Here is a 23,842-nt window from a genome sequence, read left to right as displayed (position 1 = left end):
ATCTATAGACTAACTTCATCTTTAACCTATACTTCAAGTTTGAGACTATATTATTTATATTATTTTGTTTTTTCCAGAGCATCCAGGCCAACGAGACCGTTATGATAGAGATAGGGATCGTGAACCTTATTTTGATCGTCAGAGCAACATCATGGTAGATCATAGAGATTTTAAAAGGGATAGAGAAACACACAGGGACCGAGACCGTGATCGCGGCATTATTGAATATGATCGTGATAGATTTGACAGAGATCGCCGTCCTCGTGAAGATCGGTATGCTGCAGAAAGTCCCCTTTATGCAGATTACATGGCATGTCAGTCATGCAGACTGTGATAAACCCAGGGATTCACAGTTAATTAGTCAATCATACTTTATGGAAACTTTATCAACTGCTTGTTTGGGTTGTTGTATGCATTTGTTTGGGAGAGAAAAGGACCATGAATGCTTTTTTTGTTGAGTATTTTTATGTTCTCTGGAACTTCATGGAATAATAAACTGATGGATATGAGGTATAAATTTTGTTGGAAGAGAGAGGGAGTGAACTTGAAGTAAAGGCAAAGCCAGTTCATGCTTAAAATACTAGGTAGATGAACTTTGCAGCTCTTAACATTTTTTTTGAATATATATGCAAAGCTAATTTGTATAGTAAAGCAGTATAAAAACTTTGAAATGTAAGGCATCAATGATAAGAGTTAAGAGTTATGGTCATTTCATAGCTGATATCCTACTAATTGTCCCTTTTTTATCAGAGCACCCCCAATCACACCTTCAAGGACACAGTCTTATCGTGATAAAAAAGAACACTCCTCATCCAGACGTGGCGGATTTGATAGGCCTTCATATGAACGGAAAACTGACAGGCCAGCTTATGACCATGGACCTTCCATGTTTGGAGGTAGAGAAACACCTCAGTGAATACTAGGACATTGAGAATGTTACCATGGGCAGAATTTTATATGTTAAGTTCTAAGAATGAAGTTTATTCTCATGTGTTTCTTCATTCAACTAAAACTGCTCTCTCTAACTTTACCAGTGATCTATCAGATCTAATGGCCTCTTCCTATTTCTCATCGTTTTGTACTTTTCTGCAACATTTGACATTATTTTTTTCCTGGATACTCTTCTTTTTGAATTTTCATGACATTGCTTTTCTGGATTATTATTCCTATCTTGCCCATTAATGATAGCAATGCCCCAAGGCTCAATCTTTGGCCCCCATTCTCTTTTGTTTCTATACTCTCCCTTGATTTCATCAACTCCTTTAGATTCAGTTATCACTTCCCAGAACTATAGATTCATTACTAGTTCAGTTCTAAATCAAGAACTGCATCTTGGACATTGCCAGCTGTATATCCATACCATAAGGCCTTATTAAGGTTCCTCCTCCATAACATGAAGGGGTTGGACTTAAAACTATGATCTTAAGATCTCAAACTCAGTGTATCCAAAACATACCTTTTTTTGTAAGCCCTTTCTGTCTTAATATCAATCCTAAGACAAGAGCTGCAAGGAGTTAAGTGACTTGTCCAGGATCACACAGCTAGGAAGTGTGAAGCTATATTTGAACTCAAGTCCTCTTGACTACAGGTCTGGCTCTCTATCCACTTAGCTACCTAGTTGACCCTATGTTTTTGCCTTTTTTCTTCATTTTCTTAACTTTTAGCAGTGTCCTGAACATAGGAAGTGTTTAGTAAATGCTTGTTGATTGATTGTGATATTGTAATTTTTTTACATATAGAAAATAATGAGATCTAGGTGTCTCAAGACAATGCAAAATAGGTGTCATTATAGGTTAATAAGATTTTTCCTTTCCTTTTTTTTTTATGAAAGTGCTAAAAAATCCAGCAGCTCAGAAATATGCTTGATTGTCTTACCAGGGAAGTGAGATTTTTTACTCTTAAAAATTTAAAGCAAAAATTTTAATCAAAATACAAGGACACATATTATTTCCCTTTGAATTTCATTTCCTCTTTTTTAAAAAGTGCTATTTACTATGAACTAGTATAAATTAAACAGAATCATCCTGGGGTATCTAGATTCCTGGGGATATAAATAAAGCTGATCATTTCCCTCAATCTGTATATTTATGTTAACTATCATATCTCTATTATTATATTTATATATATTAATTATATCTCTAAATATATTCATAAAAGAATTAAATTTAAGTAAAAAATAATGTATTCAACCATGGGAATTCTAGGAGACCGAAGGACTTATCCTGAGGAACGGATGCCTATGTCTGCACCATCATTAAGTCACCAGCCACCTCCGGCACCTCGGGTAGAGAAGAAACCCGAATCTAAGAATGTAGATGATATTCTGAAACCACCAGGCCGAGAGAGCCGACCTGAGAGAGTGAGTTATATGGAGTTAGTAGTTTTCATTTAAAAGTATTTAGAATCTACATTTACCTTGGGCTTTTTGCAACTTTGCTCAAAACATGAGGTAGATGTTGCAGGTATTGTCATATCCATTTCACAGATGAGGAAGCTGAGAGGCATAAACGTAACTAACTTGGGACTGAAACCTTGGTCTTTGAAGAATATAGAATTTTTTTCCCATGATGTTTTATGGTATCTAGAGTCATATGAGGAGCCCACTTCAGGTCCTGAATATTTTAAAGTTCCTATAGCATAAATTTAACATGACAAATGCAGTCTTTTTCCCTCCCCTAAGTCATCATATATTTTGAGTTTCCTTAAGGCGTTTGGAGAATATTTAAGAAACCTACCTGGCAAGATTAATAACTAGGGTTTTAAATTCTTTTAAATTCTCCAAATGTCTTGTGAAAACATTTTATTTTATTAAACTCTTACCTTCTGTCTTAGAATCAATATTGTGTATTGATTCTAAGGCATAAGAGCAGTAAGAGCCAGGCAATGTGAACACATTTTAGAAGAACTCTTTAAGTGGAGGGTAAAAATTGGAGACCTCAATTTAAATTTCCGTTTATGTGAAGGAAAACAGAAAAAAAGTAGGACTTGATTAGAATTGTTTAAGAAAAAGAATTTATTTTACCAGCTACTCCTCTAAACAGGTAAACTAAAAATCTTTTCATATCATGGCTCTCACAAGTTATGGTAGAGATAAATATATGCTTATGTAATATATAATTTACAGCCTGTCACGTTCTCAGTTATGTAACGATTTTTATTGCACAGAAATCCTGATGTTAGAGAGAAAAGACTTAAATTTTTTTCCCTTTGTACTTTGTATTTCAGATAGTTGTCATAATGAGAGGATTACCTGGAAGTGGAAAGACACATGTTGCAAAACTTATTCGTGTGAGTTCAGAAAAGACAAAAATATTTGTTGTTATGATTAGACTTTCATCTTAGCAGCATGCTATTTTGAGGGATTCTTTTATCTGTTTCTGTTGGTCCCCTGTGCTTCAGGTTGTCACTGCATGCCATGTTTTAATGTAAACACTTGTGTTTTCTTCTGAGATTGTCTAGAAACTTATTTGTTCTTTTTGTCCTCAAGCATTGCACTGTTGACATAAAAAGTATTGGATTAGCTGATGATAATAAACCCAGAAAGCTCAGTGGGGTAGTTGACAAAACTTCACAAGATCTAAGAGTTTAAATCTAACTCATACCTGAATGTCAATCCTCACAATGATACCTCTGTCAATTGGTTATGTAGTCTTTGTTTTTGAAGACCTCAGGAATGAAGAACTTGGTGCTTTTCAAGGCAACCCATTCCACTTTTGAGCAACAATATTTGTGAGGAAATTTTTCTTTCTGTCAAGCAGAAATCTTATGCATTATGCCTGATTCTGCTCTTGGGAGCCAAGTAGAAAACAGGTTCCTCTTCCATGTGAAATCTCTTCTAAAACTAGAAGCATAGCTATCATGTTCTTAAGTTTTTCCTTACAGTTCCTTCAACTAATTCTTTGTATGGCTTGGTTTCCAGTTCTCTTATATTTCTAGATGCCCATCTCTGGATATGCTTTGCTTTTTCAGTGTCCTGAAAATCTGTTTCCCAAAGCAAAGGACAGGTACTCTATTTGTAGTCTGATCAAGGAAGTATACAACAAGCCTATCATTTTCCCCTTTCTAGATACTGTGCTTGTCTGAGTGCATTTTAAAATTGCATTTCTGGCTTCCAAACCAGTAGAATAAGCTTGGCTTTTCGAGTGGAGACTTTGTTTAATGTGAGGAAAACAGCCCTTTTTGTAATTGATTCTTAGGATAAGGAAGTGGAGTGTGGGGGACCTGCACCTAGAGTTCTCAGCCTGGATGATTACTTTATCACAGAAGTGGAAAAAGAAGAAAAAGACCCTGATACTGGAAAGAGAGTAAAAAAGAAGGTATGATCTATTTCCAATATCTGACTTCTATGGTTTGGGGTATGGAATTTAAGAAAGATAAATTTAGGAATATAAATTCTTTCATATGGAACTAAAAAACTGCTCTCCAACCCTAGACATATAGAATAGTATTTTTTTGTATGGAATTATTATTACAAAGGTAATAATTATTTTGAGATAGTATTTGATTCTGATTAACTACTACTCAGATGACAGATTGAAACTTCTTACATTATTTCTGCTAAGTTTTAATCTTTCCTTAAATCAGGTAATGGAATATGAATATGAAGCTGATATGGAGGAGACCTACCGTACCAGCATGTTCAAAACTTTCAAGAAGACCTTGGATGATGGCTTTTTCCCCTTCATAATTCTAGATGCCATTAATGACCGAGTTAGGCATTTTGAACAGTTTTGGAGTGCTGCAAAAACCAAGGGCTTTGAGGTACAGGGATATTAATTTCATAATACTTTGTTTTCACAGTAATTCTTTGAATGTATTTTTGATTCCTAGTTCTTTTTTTCTAGGTATATTTAGCTGAAATGAGTGCAGACAACCAAACTTGTGGCAAAAGGAATATCCATGGAAGAAAACTTAAGGAAATTAATAAGGTGATTGTTTTAAAATGTATAGTCATAAGGTTTTTAAGTTAGTTGGTAGATCAGAATCTTTGCTGATCTGCTTATAAAAAGTCCATTTTTCTTCAGAACTTTTTTATCCTGTGTAAGATCTTTAACTATCATTGTGTTTCATTAAGAAAGGTTTTGTTAATACCTGGAAGTGAATATTTGTAAAGGATAATTTAGTGTTGTGACCTAAACTATGTTAATTATTTGGTCGCCATGGATATCCCAAATATAAAAGAAATATAACCAAGTCAACTGGAAATTTATGGTGATTTAATTGATATAGTGGAAAGAAATGAAGAAGAAGGAAGAAGGAAAAGGGTGTAGGATTCCTCCTGCCTGGCTAGTGGCAGGAGGAAGACCAGAGGCTCTAGGAAGATAAGGTTTTGAAGAGTAAGGAGGAAAGAATCAGCCTGAACTCCAAAGGGCTCAGCCAAGATGCCTGAACATGAATCAGCTCAAGGGCAAACTCATCGCCAAACCCAGACAATAGCTGCCACCACGTCAAGATGTTGGAAAGCTTAGCATGCTGCCAGCCAGAGTTGCCTCTCCGGGGGAGAGAGAAAAACAAAAGAGAGAGAGAGAGAGAGAGAGAGAGAGAGAGAGAGAGAGAGAGAGAGAGAGAGAGAGAGAGAGAGAGAGAGCGAGAGCGAGCAAGTGACGTACCTTATATAATCAGTTTTACGCCACTTTCCTGCATCTCATCTGTACCAATGATAGCTTAGTTTGACTTAGGACAGTGTCTGTCTGCTTTTTCTGCACATGTCTGTTGAAGGCCATTTCTTCTGATAATTAAATCTTTGAGTATGGTGCAGGCATCCTGACCTTGTTAAACTTAGTAGGGTGGAGAAATGTATAGTTCCCAAGACTTGATTCTATTAAACCAAGTATCTCCATTGTTACTAATCAGGAAATAGCTAAATCAAATCTTCTAAAGTACGGCCAGAGTAGGGTAGAGTAGTTTTAAAATTCACACTATGCTTCAAAATTCTTAGTCTTATGCTTCTCAGAAGCAGCATAGTGTAGTGAGTACAGGATTAGACTCAAAGTCAAGATTTGTTGTTCATTCATTTTAATTGAGTGCAACTCTTTGGAACCCCATTTAGGGTTTTTTTGGCTGAGGTACTAGAATGGTATTTTTTTTCCCTTCTCCAGCTCACTTGACAGATGAGGAAACTGTGGCAAACAGGTGACTTGCAGGGTCACACAGTGTCTGAGCCTGGATTCAAATTCAGGAAGATGAGTCTTCTTGACTCCAGACCTGGCACTCTTATCTGCTGTGCCACCCAGCTGCTTAGAGTAAGAAGGCCTATGTTCAACCCTTCCCTCATCTGTTTGCTGGCTAGATGACCCATGACAAATCACAGAAACTCTTTGAATCTGTTTTCTGATCTGTAAATAGTGAGAATAGTATTGCCTGTGGTGCTTATTTCACAGAGCTATTGACTTTTAAATTATATAATATGTATAAAGAACTTTGCAAAACTGTAAAAATGCTCTCTAAATGCCAGTTACCATCATCGTCATTATGGTCGTTGCTTTCTGTAGTGTGCCTTTTACCTTGATCTATGTCTGCGTATCTCATTTTAAGCAATCTTTGAATCAATATTAAAGTGAAAATTATAGACTTTCAGAACTAGAAGGGCTCTTAGAGGACATTCAGTTCATCTTGTTTTTGCAAATGAGGAAAAAGGTTTTAGGGAGGTCTCAGCTATTAAAGTGACAGAGGCTCAAACTCGGCCCTTCTGACTTGGAGATCATTGTTTCTTTTGACTGCTAATTCAATCAAAAGCCTTGACCATTTCAATCTCTCCATAGATGGCTGATCACTGGGAGACTGCACCTCGTCACATGATGCGTCTAGACATCCGTTCCTTGTTGCAAGATGCTGCTATTGAAGAGGTACATGTCTTTATATTTGAATGCTAAACAGACCTGAATTTTCATAATGAAAGACTGGGGAAAGTGGAATTTCTGTGTTTTCTAGTTACATAGGCCTTTATTACAGGATATGTTTAAAAAAAAATACAGCTCTTTTTTTAAAAAGCCTGTACCTTGTTAGAATCAATACCAAGGGAGAAGAATGGTAAGAGCTAGGCATCTGAGGTTAAATGATTTGTCCAAGGTCACAAAGCTAGGAAATGTCTGAGACTAGATTTGAACTCAGGATCTCCCAACTCCAAGATAAAAACAAGTTTAAAGTGATGTGTAATTCATTACTTTCTGTAATTTGTGTGTAGCTTTTGCACTGTAAGATTCATTAAAAGCATTAGAGTTATTATACCATCTGAGAATAGTCAAAGATGTTAACAACTCTGTTTTTTGTGGAGACAGTATTGCTGTAGTAAGTGGACTTCTGGTGTTAGAAGGTCTGGGTTTAAATCTCTACTTTTCCATTTGCTGCCTGAGTGAATGAGAGGTTGTCCCAATGACCTTTAAAACCCTTCCACATTAAAATCAGTGAACCTTAGAAAATGCATAAATCCAGGAAATAATTTTCCCTTTTCATTTAAGCTGAAATTGTACTGAAAGGTCTATTCTAGTTAAGAAAGAATCATGTGATATGAAAAAATTTGAGTTTTTGTTAATTATACTAGAGTTTATTGATATTCCCTGATTTCATAAAAGTTTGCCTTCACCTATTTTTAATCATTGTGGTAATTATATGGTTTTTCAGTTTCTAAGATTTTTCTATACCACAGTAATTATCTTGTTATTAAAGGCCAATATTTGGCCAAAATACCTATTTTGAACATACCATTTAGTTAGGTAACAAGGCAAGAGAAGACAAAGGAAGATTAGGTAGAATACACTTCCTGTTTTGTTCCACTGTGCCTTCAAAATTTAAGCTCTTAAGATCAGATTGTAAATAAGCAGTGACTGAGTTTCTGTTCTTCTGCCTGTCTATGAGATAGCAGTTTACCCTGTGTCCTTTCCTGAGTCATAGTTAGGAATAAACCATTTTGGTAAGTGTGAACCTATGATCAATTTTGTGTGGGGTGTGTAGGTGGAGATGGAAGATTTTGATGCAAATATTGAAGAGCAGAAAGAAGAAAAGAAAGACGCGGAGGAAGAGGAAAGCGAACTGGTAGGAGAATGATCAGCCACTTTGAACAGATTATTGCTTTCCAAGTCTCTGAGAAGGGCCTGACTGACCTTACAGCTTTCCATTCCCAGCAGCATGGTTCCCACATACACATCAGAAAGTAGTAGATTCTATATCCAAGCAAGCGTGAGAAGGCCTTAGGGAACACATTGCCTTTGTTCAAAAGTTAAGGAAGCCTCTGCTGTGTCTCAGGAACTTCTTAACAGAACACAACTCAGCTTCCCTTTACACATACATCTGCAGGCTCTAGGTTTTGGTGGAGTAGCACTTCTCCAGGGAATTTATTCCACATTTGAATTTTCTAAGGTTATAAGTGGTAAAGTAGAATTACATTCCAGCAGGTATGTGGTGTGCTCAGTTTAACCACTGCCTACATAAACCTCTGTTCTTGTTACAAGGTTTCAAAATTGGTTTTATATCAGCTCTTGATTAAGAACTGTTACTAGATGAAGTAGCAGTTGATTACCACTTGCTGCTGGATTTGTTCTTCTAAATTCTATCCTATTAAAAGGTTATATTAAAATGTATCTTATCTATATAGTCAGCAACATTGTTTGCTTCATGTTAGGCTTGCCTAGAGTGAGTCAGAAGTCCCTATGCATCTAACACAACCCATTTCCCCCCATAATTATGCAGGTGCTTTTGGCTTAATCTATCATTCAGGAATATGATCTGTAGAACAGCTTGGCTTTTCTGTGTCCACTTTATAAAGTGAAAAGAGCCCACAGTGGCTTGAAAACTGTTGCTTTGAAATACTGCTAGGTTTTTTCAACCCCTTGGCTTGCTTGAGCCCCTCCTTATACTATTTATTGAAAATTTGCAAAGTAAGAACTCTGCTTCCAGTCCCCAAGAATCTTAAGTATTAGTATACATACATGATCTTTAGGAGGTGAGGCCACTGAGCCCTTGTGTGATTTAGAGGACTTGAGGAAAACCATATGAATTTGTAGAGATGGTGTCAACCTCTAGAAACCACTTTATAGATTTTGAATGTGCATGAAAAAATAAGCTCTAAAGTTTGTGGCATATGAGTTTTAGTATGTTTTGTTTTATGTTGTCTTTTAAGACATAAAATTTTCTTCACTAAACTGCGCTTGGACATATTTAAATTAAACTGCAGGTGGGGAAGTAAAGGGTCCATACTCTTTGCTGAGATTTGACTTCTAACCTCTATTCTCTACCTGTAGTGTCAGTGCTGAGAAATGATCACACATAAAGTACATGAAGGTTTCACTTTTAAAAGCATTATCTTCCTGTGATGGAAGAAAGAATATGTACAGTTCATTTAAGGAGACTTGACTTGCCAGAATCTAGGTGGAAATTTGGTACCTGAATATATTCTCTCTTGAAAAGGAAAATATTACAGTAGTACTACTATTTTCACTTCAGAGTCATGGCAAGAAAAGCAGCATAGTTTGTTCCTTGTTGTATTATTTCATCTGTCCCCAAGTTGGGCCACATAAGGAGGATCATAGTCACAAGAAAGAACTGGGTGATATCAGCATACTTGAGGTGGAAATTAGTATGTGCTCATTTTCTTTGCATTTGTTATGTTACAAGACTTCTGTTGACCCTTTGGGAAAAGCTGGCTCTAGATCTGTTAGGGCCTAATCTAACTATATTAAAAGATCTTTGGGAAAATCCCACTATTCTGCACCCAGAGGATTAAGATTGAGTCTTGTTTTAGTTGAATTATAAATGGAATACACAGCATACTTGTCATTTTGCACACTGTCCAAATTATTCCATTTGGGTAAGATCTAAGCTAACTGGTTAAGCTAATAGAATCAACTTTTTTTCTGTGATTAGTAGTATGATACTATTTTGTCATCTTAGTACCTCGATGAAGCTAGTAGGTGTGGTTCAGTGTCTATACAATACATTGCTCTGGTGATACTTAAGGTTTTGAGCTGATTTTAAGGAATAATTTGCACAAACTGGATCAGTTTTCACTTTTTAGTACATTCCACTGCAGCATAGTTTTGTCTTGGTGCTGTTCTTATTCTAAAAATGTGTTTGGTGAAGAATCTAGTATAATTTATGACCTGGTATAATATTTAGTAAAATGAAATTGAACTATTGGTGCTACCTAATGACAAGAAATGTACACACCTGCAGGACTCCTATAGTAATTGTGCTGTGGTGTATATGTGTATATACATACACACATACACACACACACACACACACACACACACACACACACACACACACACACACACACACACACACACATATATATCCTGATGCCAAGAGCAGCTGTCATAAATATTTTGGTTACAATGCGTGTTCACTTGATTGTATGAACTTGAACATTTAAAGCAGTAGGGTCTTATTGACTCTTGAGAGAGATGCCATTCTTTCTGAAAACAGGATAATCCTGTAAAATAAATTCCAATATTAGATCAAAGTCTTCACATCAGGAGATGACACATAACAGAGCACTAAATAAAAGGGAATGGGATTCACAATATGCATGAAAAAAATCAACTTTACTAAGCAAAATCAGTTGAAAACAAGATGGTTAATTAAGTAGATATATTGAAGATCTTGAAGTTTTTTAAATAGGCTTTCACAGAATTGCTTACTACATATAAAATATATTCACTAAATTAATCTACTTTACACAAAGAGAAATGTAATTTAATTCATTGATCAATCAACAGGCATTTGTTATTGCCAGCTTTTAGCCAGGCACGATGCTGGACCTTGGATTTAATAAGACATGCATTATAGCATAGTTTTTTTTTGATAAAATGTGCTTTGAAGTGCTTTGAAATTCAATACTTCAATGAAGTATTAATTCAGTAAAAGCTAATTTTTCTAAGATTTACCTGGTAAGTGACTAAGTCTTTTAAAAAAGGAGCTTGCACTTCATTGTTGGGTTCAGTGGTACTAAGTTTTCTCCTTTCTTTTGAGTATTTAAAGCTGCAGTGAAATACCATATCTTGCTCGAACAACACTTGTGGGAAAATATGCCTAATCAGTTTGAGGGTTGAAGTTGTATTAAGGAAATAACCTAGCTCCTGTCATGTCCTGTTACTTTGAACATTATCAGTATAGCAACCATCCATGCGCTCATGTTTTATGTGCTATACAGCTGTGATTCAGGTCACATTTCTGAGGTCTGTGCTACAGCTGCTCCCAGAGCATCTTCATGATCATCCATAGTGCCTGCTATGGACCAAGTAGTCAAGTTTGGTGAATTCAGTATCTGAGTAGTTTCCTCTGCTGATAATTGAATTTGTGCTTTACCCAAGGCAATGTTTATAGCTAATGAGTGGAACTTGAATCTATTCCCAGTTTTAATACTGTTTCCAGTTCAAAAATGATATGCATGTATGTGTCTCTTTCTAACCCTTCGAGCTTCTTTCTGTGTACGATTTAGGGTTACATTCCGAAAAGCAAATGGGAGATGGACACATCTGAGGCAAAGCTAGGTGGGTATTCCCTTTTTCCTGTTTTTATATGTCTGATACCTGGTGGTAATTTACATAGTTCTTCTATCTAAAAAGTAGGTTTCCTTGAGTCTCTCCTCATTGAAACTTTTTGGCACACATACTACACTCTCCATCATACCTTCTTAGTTGCCTACAATGTAATTGTTCCAATCTGTTCTGATGCCTGAAAATGATAGACAGATGTGAACAGTATTATAAATGAAATAGTTTCAATGCCACTTACATGTTAGCCTAAGGGGGAAAAAAATTATTAATGTTACCAGTTCACAAATTGATTCTTTTACATACTTGATCAGTAACATTGGTACCGACGGGATATCGTTTCTTAAAGTGTAATGTGATCACTCTTCAACCATAGACTTCATTCTGAGTACCTTAACCCTTGTTCTTTAGAAAAAGTCAAGTGAAAGGGCAGTTATGAAGTTTAAGTCTTGGAGAAAAACAAACTTTCCTCATAGGCCTCCCCTGTGAAAGCAGAAGGAGACACCTGCCTGAAATGACTGACAAAATCACGATTGGGGATGGTTTAATGCAAGGTTCTGGGGAGAGATGTAATTACAGATGCAGTGGAAATTTTACTACAGTTGATGGCCGTTTCAAAGAAATGTTTTGATATCTTGGGTTGACTTTTAAAAATGCTTTTTGAAAAAAATCACATTTTTGAAAATACAAGAGAATATAACGCATCCTGCATACTAATGCTACAGAATGCTCCTAAGTCGCTGCTTTTCTTCTATTGTTACACTATTGCTCCAATGGGGAAGGTAATAGCTGAGTGTTTTAAAACTGTTGAAACTGTCTTACTACTTGAACACATTAATTCAGGCTGCTCACACCTTGTATTGATTACTGGGATCAGAATGGTAAATGTTACAAGCAGTTGCCTGAAAAATGCTTTTCATTTTGCCTGACTCATTTGTCAGCATATTAATACTCGAAGAGAATGATGAATTGTAATTGTGTAATCAAAATAAACTTTCTATAAACTCTGTAAGTGCTGTTACCAGGCCAGGTTCTTTGTTGTAATTTCTTGAAAAATTCTCTGGAACCACATGGTATATGTAGCTTGAAAAATGTAGGTAGTCATTGGTATAATCTTGTATTTTCTTTGCATGGGAAGTCATAATGGGAACCAGCCATCTTCTTTAATTTTTCAAACTGCTGCAATCGTCTTTAAAATCATTTGCATATTTAAAAGAATGGACAGATACACAAGTACATGTTTCTTTAAATGCATTTTAAACCTATTCTTCACCTAAAAGTTACCTTAAAATGAGATAAAGTTTCATACATTGTATTATTTGGCTAGGCTGTTTTGCTGACTTTGGAATTCTTCTCTCCCTTTCTTCTTTAACAGTTGACTATCTTTTTCTGTGAAGACAGGGAGAGAAAAAATAAACTTAGACAAAAGAATACTAAATAATATGGTAAATATCAGTTAAGCATATACTTTTAAAAAGCTGTATGTCGTTTATATTGCTGATCTAGAATAAAATTCTGTAAATCTATTCCTTTCTAATTTCTAAAATATATAAGAAATGAAGTAGAGTCATGGCATGTTTCCAAGTATCTCTGTGCTTAGAAGTAATTCCTGGAAAAATTCTGGACTGTCTACCATTTGTTTATCAGAAAGCACATTTTATAATTTTATATATATTCAGTTGATGTTAAGGACAGACTCTTAGATTTTGAGTTTCAGAAATGAAATTGTTTAAAATTTTTCTGTTAAAATCTCCGAAGAACTGGTATGGATCTAGAAAATCAGGACTAACATGTTTGCAATTAATTTTTATTGTTTTAAACCAGAGTTATAATGATATTCTATACCACTTAATAATTTTCATCTCAGACCACCTTGTTATTTTGGGGGGCAGTTGAGTTGTAGGAGGCAAATTAAATATATGCAGTCTTGGAAGCCTTTACCTCTTTGAGATTTATCCAAGGAACCAAGTAGTCTGCCCAGGAAACAAAATTTACTTCCAAGAGGTGACACTTTGGGAACCAAGAGAGCATATATTTCACTTACCTTCTTGTTATCATTTACTCACATATTGTAGCATCCTGTACCAGGTGTTCACTAAATACACATTAATTGATTTACCAGGACTGACTTCTGTTCTTACCAGGAATGACTTCTGTTCCCAAGAACTCTGTAGACATTCTTGAAGTAGTCTTGGAGCACTCTCGTGAATTAGAAGTAGATAGCACTCCAATTTCCTCATGGCAAATTTTGCTAGTGTCATAGCATAACTTGGCTGAGGCCAGACCTACATTTCTTCATTTACAAACAAGTCACTGGCTAAAAATACTCTCTTTAAACCAAAATCTTTTAAGCAACTAGTTAAATGTCCTGGTGAGCTTCTTGACCCATACTGGTACTCATTTAAATTCCCCAGTGGTTCTCAAAGGGCTGTGAAATTTGGCCAAGAGTACTGCAGATTACACTTGTTATTGCAAGTGCATGTGGAGATCACACTGGCATTTGCATGCATGAGTTTTCCATGAATTATATGGAACTTTCACTTGCAATCACATGTGTGAGTCTCCCGATTCTTCAAAGTAAAGAATAATAGTAGGCCATGAGCAAAAAAATGTTCGAGAACCCCTGAGGTACATGCTGTGTCACACCCTTTGAAAAGATTTTTGATAATTTTTAATACTAGATTCTATTTGCGTTTATTTAATTTGACTAGAATTTAAAGCAGGCTATACTCACGTGTGTTTTGGAATTGCTGGCAATATTGCCCTTGCCATCTCATAACAGGAGCTGTGCCTCCTGCACAGATGGTGACTCAAGTATCTTGCTTCATGTTAGATATTAGACACCAGGCCAGATTTTGTGCAGATTTGGCACAGAAGCTTGAAGATTCTGCTTTACTGGATAAAACACCACAATTGTAAAATTCTCATGAGACTATGAGAACAAGGTATTTTTGGCCATCAATCAATGTTTTAGTTCAGATTTCAGTTTTCTAACAGTTTTACCCTTTTTGCCTTGATACCATTTGCTTATGCTGATAGGTTGTTGTATATTAACTTTTTGTGCTCTAGACAGAATCAGACTAAATCTCCATTTGAGTGTAATTCTTACTTTACAGACTTAATAACTGCTCTTTATTCAACTGAACAGATTCTGTAGGAATGTCATTTGCTTTTAGAAAACCCAGTTTAATTTGAAGAGAATTTTTCTCTATTACAGATTGTAACTTCTTTTGAAGATACAATATGAGTCTGTAATCTGCTCAGATGCATATTTGCCACTTCATCTTCCTACCACTTTGAAACTTTAACTTCCCAAAGTCATTAATGTCAAGTATTAACTCTTTATTATTGACCTATAATTGCCATGTCAGGATCTTCTTTACTCATCTCATGCCACACATCTTTGTGTTTTGGGTTTCTAGCATCTCTTATGGAGGGGTATGAATTTTTTTCTTCAGACACAAGGAGAAAACTTTTAAACACTTTGTGAAGTACTAAAGTTTTCAATTAAATGTTCTATTCCTGAATGCTCCGACTGGAAATAATGCTTGGGTTTTTTTTGTACTTTCATGCTGCAAATCTCAAACCTTTAATCCACATCTTCTGTCATATAGCCCATGTGGAAAAGTTCTATTTCATATTGCTGTTTTATAGCCATGATACTTGTAATTGGGATTTAAAATACATTAATATCAAAACTGACCTTTTTTCAAGTCTTAAAGTCCTGTGGAGTTTTAATATCATATTCTGTGTTGGGGCAGTCCTCTTTGGATAATACTATAGGCTATTGTATTGAAAAATGCTTTATTGGTGCATGGTGTATGTGTATGCACGTGTGTATATGTGTTTGTGTTTTAAAAGTAATGCATATTCCTTGCCCCTTTACAAGTCAAGGAGTTAATTCTCTGAGGTTCTATTTGTTTATCCTGATTCGTATATGTGTTTATATATATGTGTGTGTATATATATACACATATATATATATATATATATATATATATAGCGCCCTGTGGTACAGTGTGGATTATTATGGTGATTTTCTTGAATATCGCTGACTGACCTGGGAGATTTTAATCATTGTGAGATGCTAGAAATTTCTCTTTTCTTGTAAAGAATAACTAGTAATTGTTTGCAATCCTATAGACTAGATATTTCTTTGCCTTGTTGATTTTCAAGAATACTGTGGCATAGAGGGTTAAAATTTTACCAAAAATACAAAATCTTACTGATTTTTGAAGCCTACTCATAATGCATTCATATATAGTTTAATGTGTGTTAGACTTTATTGTAACAAACATAAAATTATCTGTTCTCCTTTTGTCTCTGAAGGCCTATACTGCTTTTCTTTTCCAGAGTTAAGTGCTGCCCAGCTCAATGACCAAATTAATTTTTATGTTTATGTATGATTAATTGTTTTTTGAAATTTGAGCCTCTTCTTTGTCAGCTTAATAAAGATTGTTTTTATTGAGTATTATCAGTAACGTAATTTTCAAAAGAATTTTGATACATAATTACAGCACTACATGTGGCTACAAATATACGTAGTATAACATGATTCCACACATGGCATTCTGAATCTGTAGGAACAAATATGATTAACATTTTCTTCAAGTAATGTTCTAGGCTGACCTACATAATTTTAAAATCACAAACTTCTTATCCGTAGCATAGTGATTGTCTCTACCTCTTTTGGACTGAATGACCAGAAATTGTTCTCAACACTTGGTCATTTTATTTGCCTGTCCTTTTGTCTCACATTAGTCAAACAATACTTGACTAAGAAACAAAAGGAAGTGGTGATTTATATTGACTTGTATTTAAAGAACATAAATTCATGGAGAATATTCCATTTTACCAAAAAAAATCATTTTGGCTTCTTAAACCCAGAATTCTTTGTTCTGTAGAAATTTGATCCAAAATAATTTTATATACCAGTTGACCTCTCTGTAACTTTGGCAGTGCATTTTCTTGTGTGTACAACACAATACTAATATTACTTCATATTAAATATGGGGTGATAATATTGTATTAAACTACAAAATAGAAGGGATTATGAAATATAAGGAATCATCCTCAGAAGATCCCTGAATTAATTGCATTTTGCCTTCAGAACATGACAGTTGAAATACCAAGAATGTTTGGATAGACACACTCCTTTGCTTGCATTGAATTTATCATTCAGCTGACATCATTAAGGCTGCCAAACCAATGTGAAGGACAAATAAAAGATGGAGGTTGCTCAGAGTCACATGTTATCCCAGCCCTGAAGACAATTGGATCTACAAGTGTTGCTGCTTTCAGAAATATGGATATCTTCTGAAAGTGTGTTCCAGTCTTTTCCCTTGTTTATATGCTTTGTGCAAACTCACTCTGTCTCCCTTAACACTTCGGCTCTGTGTTTGTCCCTCAGACAAGTTGGATGGCCTGAGGACTGGCACTAAGAGGAAGCGTGACTGGGAAGCAATTGCCAGTAGGATGGAGGATTATCTTCAGCTTCCTGATGATTATGATACCCGAGCTTCTGAACCTGGAAAGAAAAGGGTGAGAAACTTTTTCAGTTACTTTTCCTGTGTGCTAAAAAGACCCAGCTTTATTTTATATGAAAAAATTAGATGAGAGTAAGAGTGGATATTATTGGGCCAGATGCTTTTATTTTCATATGAGTCCAAAGTAGTAGAGGGGTCTAAAGGACTACCAGATGAAACACCTAAATTATCTAAAAGCTCTGAGAGTAGAAGACTTGAAATGGGAAAGTATCCTGTTCAAGTCAAGTCAATAAGCATTTATTAAATATTTAATATGTGCCAACTAATATAGAAGGCTAAGAAGAGAAGGTTGGTGCATGTCACCTAACTCCAAATACCTAATCCTTGCTGCTCTTTTGCCTTACAACTGATACTTAGTATTGATTCCAAGACAGAAGAGGGTTAAAGAAAAAGAAGAATATAGCTAGAGAAGCAGAGTATGAGATTTTTTATTTCCACATTCTAATGGATGATCTATAGCAGAGCTTCCTGCCTTAGTTGATCTCCAGACCATTGTCCATTCCCATACTCCTCCTTTAGATTGATAAGGGCTGGCAACCACATCTATATCAGATATTTAATGGCTCTGTCATCCTCCTTCAATGTGTTTTTCCAAGATAACAAAATTATGCCGCAAAATAATTAGGTGGTCCTGTGATGTCTGTCTATCATCATCATATTTTATTAAAATGCTTACTTAAACTGGAATTTTAGATTTCAGTAAAATTTAGATTCAGTAAAAAAATTTTATCAGGTGATGTGGATATTCATTTTGTCAAAGGACATTTTTTATAATAACTGTATTTTTATTCCTTTTTTTCTATCTCTAAAGAAACTAAATTTTTTAGTCCAGATTTAGATAAGAAACTCTTTAAAATTATAATGCTAAATAAGAGTGGTTGTATAGTTTTCTACTCTATTCCTTTTTTTTTTTTTAAGGGCTTTGCTTTGTTTGAACTGAATTTCAAGATTAAAAAAAAGTTCAAGGAAGCAACACATCACAATGGAAAGGGCCTTGGATTTGAACTTGAGGGCCTAGGTTTGTTGAATCCCCCTGTGTGATCTTCCAGCTCTAAATGTGTCATCCTCTGAGCTTAGACTATTGAAGCTCTCTTGATGATACCAAGGCCCTGGATTTAATTCATGAGTGAGCTATTTAGGTTTAACTGTCTCATAGGATTTGCCCTGATCATAAGGGAGACTGAGCAAAAAGGCCTAGGAATGAATCTAAAGAAATCCAATATCTCTCATAAAAACAAATTCAAAGTACACGTAGGTTATTAGCAATAAGAGTATTATTTTACTAAGCTTTTCAATAAATTAGCCCATGGAGGAGATTGAACAAGATATTCTACACTCTAAAATTAACTTTTCAAAGGAGAATCAGGAATAATTAGCACCATTACCTGTGCAGATTTTTAATCCTGTTGTGGTTTTTTTCCTTTGCTATTCAGAATGTTCCTGAGCTGTTTGCCTTTATCTGTATCAAGCAGTGCTCATGGAGAGTAAACTAATTTCAGTATCATCTTTTTAGATGATAATGAGGATAGTAGAAGTGCTTCAGAAAGCATCCATTTACCCCAAATGAAAATGTGAAAAATTCCCAAGTCAAAAGAGAAATAACTTTTGTGCCTCCTGTTTCATAGCCCTCTCTTTTATAAGTATGCTGATAGATAACTAAATGTTTACAAAGTACAAATATTGTAGAAAATAATGCATGATAAAAGCTGTTTCACATTCATTTTCTTTTGAAGAGCTCTGCTATTGTTTACATACTGTATTTTTATACCTACCTGTTTTTGAAAGATTGAATTATTAATAATTTCAACAAACACAGGTACCTACTGTGTCCAGTGTAGCATACTGGACCCTAAAAATACAAAGATAAGAATGAGATGGTTTCTGTTCCCAAGGATTTTACATTCTAGTAGAGCAGCTTTGTTATTAATGTTATTTATAATCCCCAAATATGATAAGTTCTCTCCTATAGAGATTACTGGTATAGGAAATAAAATAAGATTCCTACCTCCAAATCTAAGCATTGCCACTAATTCCCATTATATTAATTGTCATTTAATTTCTGTCTTATTCCTTTTCATTGGTCTCTCTTTCCCAAGGATCTTCCTTTTCCATGCCATCTCTACTCAAATGCCAGAGTGATACTTCTAAAACATATGTCTGACTGGATGATTCCCCTACTCATAAACTTCTTGCAGATCTTTATTGCTTCTAGAATAAAATACACAGACAACTAAAGCCCTTAATTCTCTAGGTTTATCACACATAAAATAACTACTGTTTACATAGCCTATGTTCCCACCAAACTATCCCTCTTGCTGTACTTCACACACAACTTCATCTCTGTACTTTTCACAGGCTGACATCCATGCCTAGAATGCATTCCTTTCTCCCCTCTGCCCCCTTAGAATTCCAAGTTTACTTCAAAGTTTAGCTCAAAGGCCACTTCTTGCAAGAGTCTTTTCCTACTCCCCATCCCTTGCTAGTGCCTCTAAACCACCCAACTAACCTTGGATTTGCTTTACATATATTCTCATTTTTACTTAGATACATATTGTTTTCCTGATATTATTTAAGCTCCTCTAGGAATTATTTCTTGTCTTTTGTGTCTCCAGTGCCTAGCATAGTGCCTGGCATATAGTAGGCACTTAATAAATGCTTGTTGATTGATTGATCTTTTCTTCTTTTTAAAGAGGTGTGGTCTCCAGTGCCTAGCATAGTGCCTGGCATATAGTAGGCACTTAATAAATGCTTGTTGATTGATTGATCTTTTCTTCTTTTTAAAGAGGTGTGGTACAACACGACCAATATGGCAATATGTTTTACATGATCATACATGTATAATCCAGATTGAATTATTTATCATCTCAGGGAGGGCAGGGAGAGAGGGAGACAATTTGAATCTTACAATTTTGAAAACCTTTGTTAAAAATTTTTATTCATGTAATTGGGAAAATAAAGTCTCAGTCAATCAATAGATATGGTGGTAACTATTCTCATTTTATGGCTCTGAGATGTCAAGATAAGTGAGACATGTGAATACAGGCATATAGTCATAATACTAAGCATTACATCTTATTTATATGACTATTATTAGTTATATCAAGATTTATTCAGCATATCTTTTCTTTCAGATGTGCTTTTTCTTAATCATGGAGTTAGAAAATACTATAATATTCTATATGGTCAATTTACTATATTCAGAGTGAAAGTTACTATCTTAAGTATTTTGAGAATTTTCTCTTCTGTGACTCAAGAAGAGCTATCATTTCTCCTCGGGCTATTTTATGTTTAAATAAGTTTCTTTATTAGCATCACTGATTTTAAGATTCTCTTTCACACCATGGGTTATTCAAAGAAGGGAGGAAACTCATTATATCCTTTCATATTTCTTCTCCAAATGCCCAGCCTAATGCTTTGTTTTTTATAGGTAAGATGGGCAGACTTGGAAGAAAAGAAAGATGCAGATAGGAAAAGGGCCATAGGTTTTGTGGTTGGACAAACTGACTGGGAGAAAATCACAGATGAAAGTGGTCACCTTGCTGAAAGAGCCCTCAATCGCACCAAATATATTTGAGACTTAGTTATTGAATGGAGTCCTTTTTGCCTATAAGGTAAGAGTAACATTGTCTAACAAGTCTATAAAATAGTAGATTTTGCCTTTTAAAATAAACAACTGCATCTTTTCATAAAATGACTTATCTTCCCTGTATATTTTCCAGTTCTGTAAAAGCTACTTATGTTAGTAAATCATATGCCTTTATGGGTAATGGCCTATAAATGGGGTCAGCAAGGGAAGCAGCTCTGTACAACTTTTGTCCCCCCTCTTCCCAGACTTGATCATTAAAACAACTTAGATCTGCTCTAGGTTTTTCAAGAGGGTGTAGTGATATAGTACCATAGTTTTGCAGGATTGCATTTTTTTCTCCTGTTATACTATGTGACACCCTTTTCTTTTCTTTGCAGGATGATTGTTTTTAGGCGCTCTGAAGTCAAGGACTAATGGAGATCCTTTGGGGGGTCACATCGCTTCCAAGTTCAGTTTTATGTTTTGTTTCTGCTGCTTTAGTTTTTACGAGTTCCTCTAAATATTGGCAGATGATCTCCAGTGTCCCCCAAGAGGTATTAGAGTCTTGCTGTACCTGAGCGAGATGCAAGTTTTCTTCTTAACTGTTTTGGGAAGGGAGGGATTGATAGCTTAGCTACTGAAGCCAGGGTGGGATCATGGGAGAGATCTAACAGAAGATTTCCTCCACTGTACAAAGTCACAGACTGTATCATCATTGCTTTGTGGCCGTTTCCTTTTTATACTGTATGTAATTGGTAGCCGATTGTACTAGGATTAAGAACAATAAACTTTCACTATAAAGCCAATGAGGTTCATGGGCTATACAGCATGGGCCCCTTTCTCTTGTTTTTGTTTTTTTAATTTTATTTTTTGTATTTAATGTTGTGTGTCTTTAATGTGTGCTAGCTTTACATACCAAACCTATTTCCCTTGACAGTTACAGAACTCAGTGATTCTGTAGGACCTGCATATTGTAAACACAAAGGTTTAATGTTTGATCCCACATTCTTGTCTTTGTAGCTGACTTCTTTATCTATCTTTGCTTCTTGATGACTGGTAGTGGTTAATTTCAAGTTTCTCATCAGCTCCCTGGAGAATATCTGTTCTATAAGATAATGTTTTTCTTTTTTTTTTGTCTTCCTCTGTTCCGGTGTGTCCTTTAAAATCTTAGTGGCCAGGACTGATATACTCCATGGAGCTCAGTAGATGTTGCCTTAGTGCTGAGCTTGAAGTACTGATTTTTTTCAAACAAAATGTAGAAAATGGTATGAAGTAATGAGGAGTACTCTGGAATAGAACCCTGGAATGTCTGGGTTTCACGTCCTTACCAGATGACTCCTCATGGATGAACTCTGCCTCCAAAACAGAACTTAATCTTATTATAGGTATGCCAGGCTACAACCTGGAGATTTCCCAAGCTAGAACCCAAATACCCCTCCTGTCTACAGAGAGAAGAGGACCTCTTTTTACCTTTTTTTTTTTTAAACAAAGGGGAAAAAAAGTCATTTTTCAGCCTGGGAGTTGGAGAGGAGCTTTCTTCCCAAACAGCATTCCCATTTTCACAACCCAACACAACAAGTCGTAAGTTTGTTTCTAAAAAGCTTAAATATTTAGACTTATTTTCCTTTACATTTACAGTTAAGGAATTGTTTTGTTTGCTTGTTTACTTTCAATGTGGTGTAAAAAGAACTAATATTTGACTGGCAATTGGATAGTACCATTTTTTGGACAAGATATTAATATACTTGAAATTGTAGCCCTGAAACACTAATTTAAGGTGAAATCCTTTTCTGTACTCTTATCTTTCCTGCAATGCTAAATGTTTAAATTTAAGATGCTTCTAAGTTCTTTAACCAGTCAATACTGAATGTATTATTTGCTACATTAAAAAAAGAACCACTGTTTGTAGTATTTAATAATCCTCTCTGTTTGCTTATTGATCTAATACATTTCTGTTAACATGCCCTTTTAGCCTTTTTTCATTATGTTTCAATGCAAAACTTTTCACAGGGTGAATAATAGAAAATATCTAAATGTTTGTTCCAGAACTTGATGTTTATTTTACAGTTTACCATTTCTACCCAGTATCTGTTTTCATACAAAAAAATAAAGCATCCAAAATGGGTACTATAATTCAGAAGAAGATCTAGGCTTACTTTATTCCCTCTAAGCTCATCTTAACTACAGTGGTTTTTATTTTTGTGTTGAGATCCACTCTTTTTCACTCCACACAGAGTAAAAGTGGCAATTGCCAGTATCTCCGAGTAGGCCCTATTTTTGTCCTTGCAGACATATTTCTCTTTCTGTGCTTATATCTTCTTATGCAAATGAAAAACAACAACAACAACATTCCTGCTTCAAAATTCTTACAGGATCAGAAGAGGCAGCTCTCTAGAGAGATCTTAAAATGACCTTGGGGCATGAATCAAAACCATTAATCATTAATTCAAATGAGGTTAGTGCAAAGGTTTATTTAGAGGTTAGAGATCAGATAGTTGCACCTAAAAAAAAGTGAGATTTACTTGGAGGGGGGGAAAAAAGTGAACTGACTTTGTGGCTTTGCTATTCAGATTTCAGAGTGTTTCCCAAACTGCCACAGGAAATTGATTTAGCATTTGCCTTAAAAAATTGTTATGGATTGTGAAGTTCATAATTAACAAAATTAAAAGAATTTTAATGAATGCATTATGAATATGGGCAGAATGAATCAGAAACAGCCATAGATGTATTGGAAAATACATTAAATATAATGTGAAATTGGTGTGTGTGTCAGTTTGTTGCTATCTCAGATCTCAGATCTGTTAACGTGTCTTTGGGAATGCAAAGGACTGAGCTAAGAACTAAAATGTTAACTGTTCACTTCAAGGCGACAAAAGAGTCTGTGTGCCAAGGCCCTGTGCTGTGGGGACACACAGACAAAAATTAAAGTTCTACCCATTAAGGAGATTAAATTCTGTTAACATTGCTGGGGTGGGCAGTGAAGGGGCAGGAGCCAGGGGGGACCAGATCTAGGTTTTATTTCTCTAGCAGAGAACATTTAGTGAGGAAACTCCTTTCACTTAGGGAGATAAGAAAGTGATCTGCTACTTAGAGTCTTTAGGGATTTGTCTGGAGGCATTTGGAGATTAAGCAACAAATGTGCCCATAATCACACAACTAGCACATGAAAGACTTGAAACCAAAGACTTGGATGATGACTGCCTATTTGCTATTCTTTACTGCCTCTCATAGAGTTCTCT

General features: G+C 35.3%; 1 protein-coding gene across 3 annotated transcripts in view; it reads left to right on the top strand.

Moving 5' to 3' along the window:
• Positions 1–23,842, top strand: part of YLPM1 (YLP motif containing 1) — an 81,602-nt gene that overhangs the window by 40,866 nt on the left and 16,894 nt on the right. The window contains exons 9-21 of one of the 3 annotated variants that reach the window (XM_007472807.3): positions 78–273; positions 751–896; positions 2,205–2,359; positions 3,226–3,288; positions 4,197–4,316; positions 4,585–4,761; positions 4,845–4,928; positions 6,762–6,845; positions 7,951–8,031; positions 11,438–11,489; positions 16,903–17,033; positions 20,466–20,649; positions 21,002–21,409. In XM_007472807.3, the coding sequence (XP_007472869.2) occupies positions 78–273; positions 751–896; positions 2,205–2,359; positions 3,226–3,288; positions 4,197–4,316; positions 4,585–4,761; positions 4,845–4,928; positions 6,762–6,845; positions 7,951–8,031; positions 11,438–11,489; positions 16,903–17,033; positions 20,466–20,612 (1,436 nt within the window). In that variant the 3' untranslated portion in view covers positions 20,613–20,649; positions 21,002–21,409. Of the gene's footprint in view, positions 1–77; positions 274–750; positions 897–2,204; positions 2,360–3,225; positions 3,289–4,196; positions 4,317–4,584; positions 4,762–4,844; positions 4,929–6,761; positions 6,846–7,950; positions 8,032–11,437; positions 11,490–16,902; positions 17,034–20,465; positions 20,650–21,001; positions 21,410–23,842 lie in introns of those variants that run through there. The other 2 variants (XR_008917186.1, XM_056820781.1) reach the window with 2 other exon arrangements.

This window comes from Monodelphis domestica, chromosome 1 (assembly GCF_027887165.1).
Source record: "Monodelphis domestica isolate mMonDom1 chromosome 1, mMonDom1.pri, whole genome shotgun sequence".
Classification (NCBI taxonomy): Eukaryota; Metazoa; Chordata; class Mammalia; order Didelphimorphia; family Didelphidae; genus Monodelphis; species Monodelphis domestica.
Note: the sequence above shows the minus strand (reverse complement) of the source record. Positions and strands in the feature narration are given on the sequence as shown.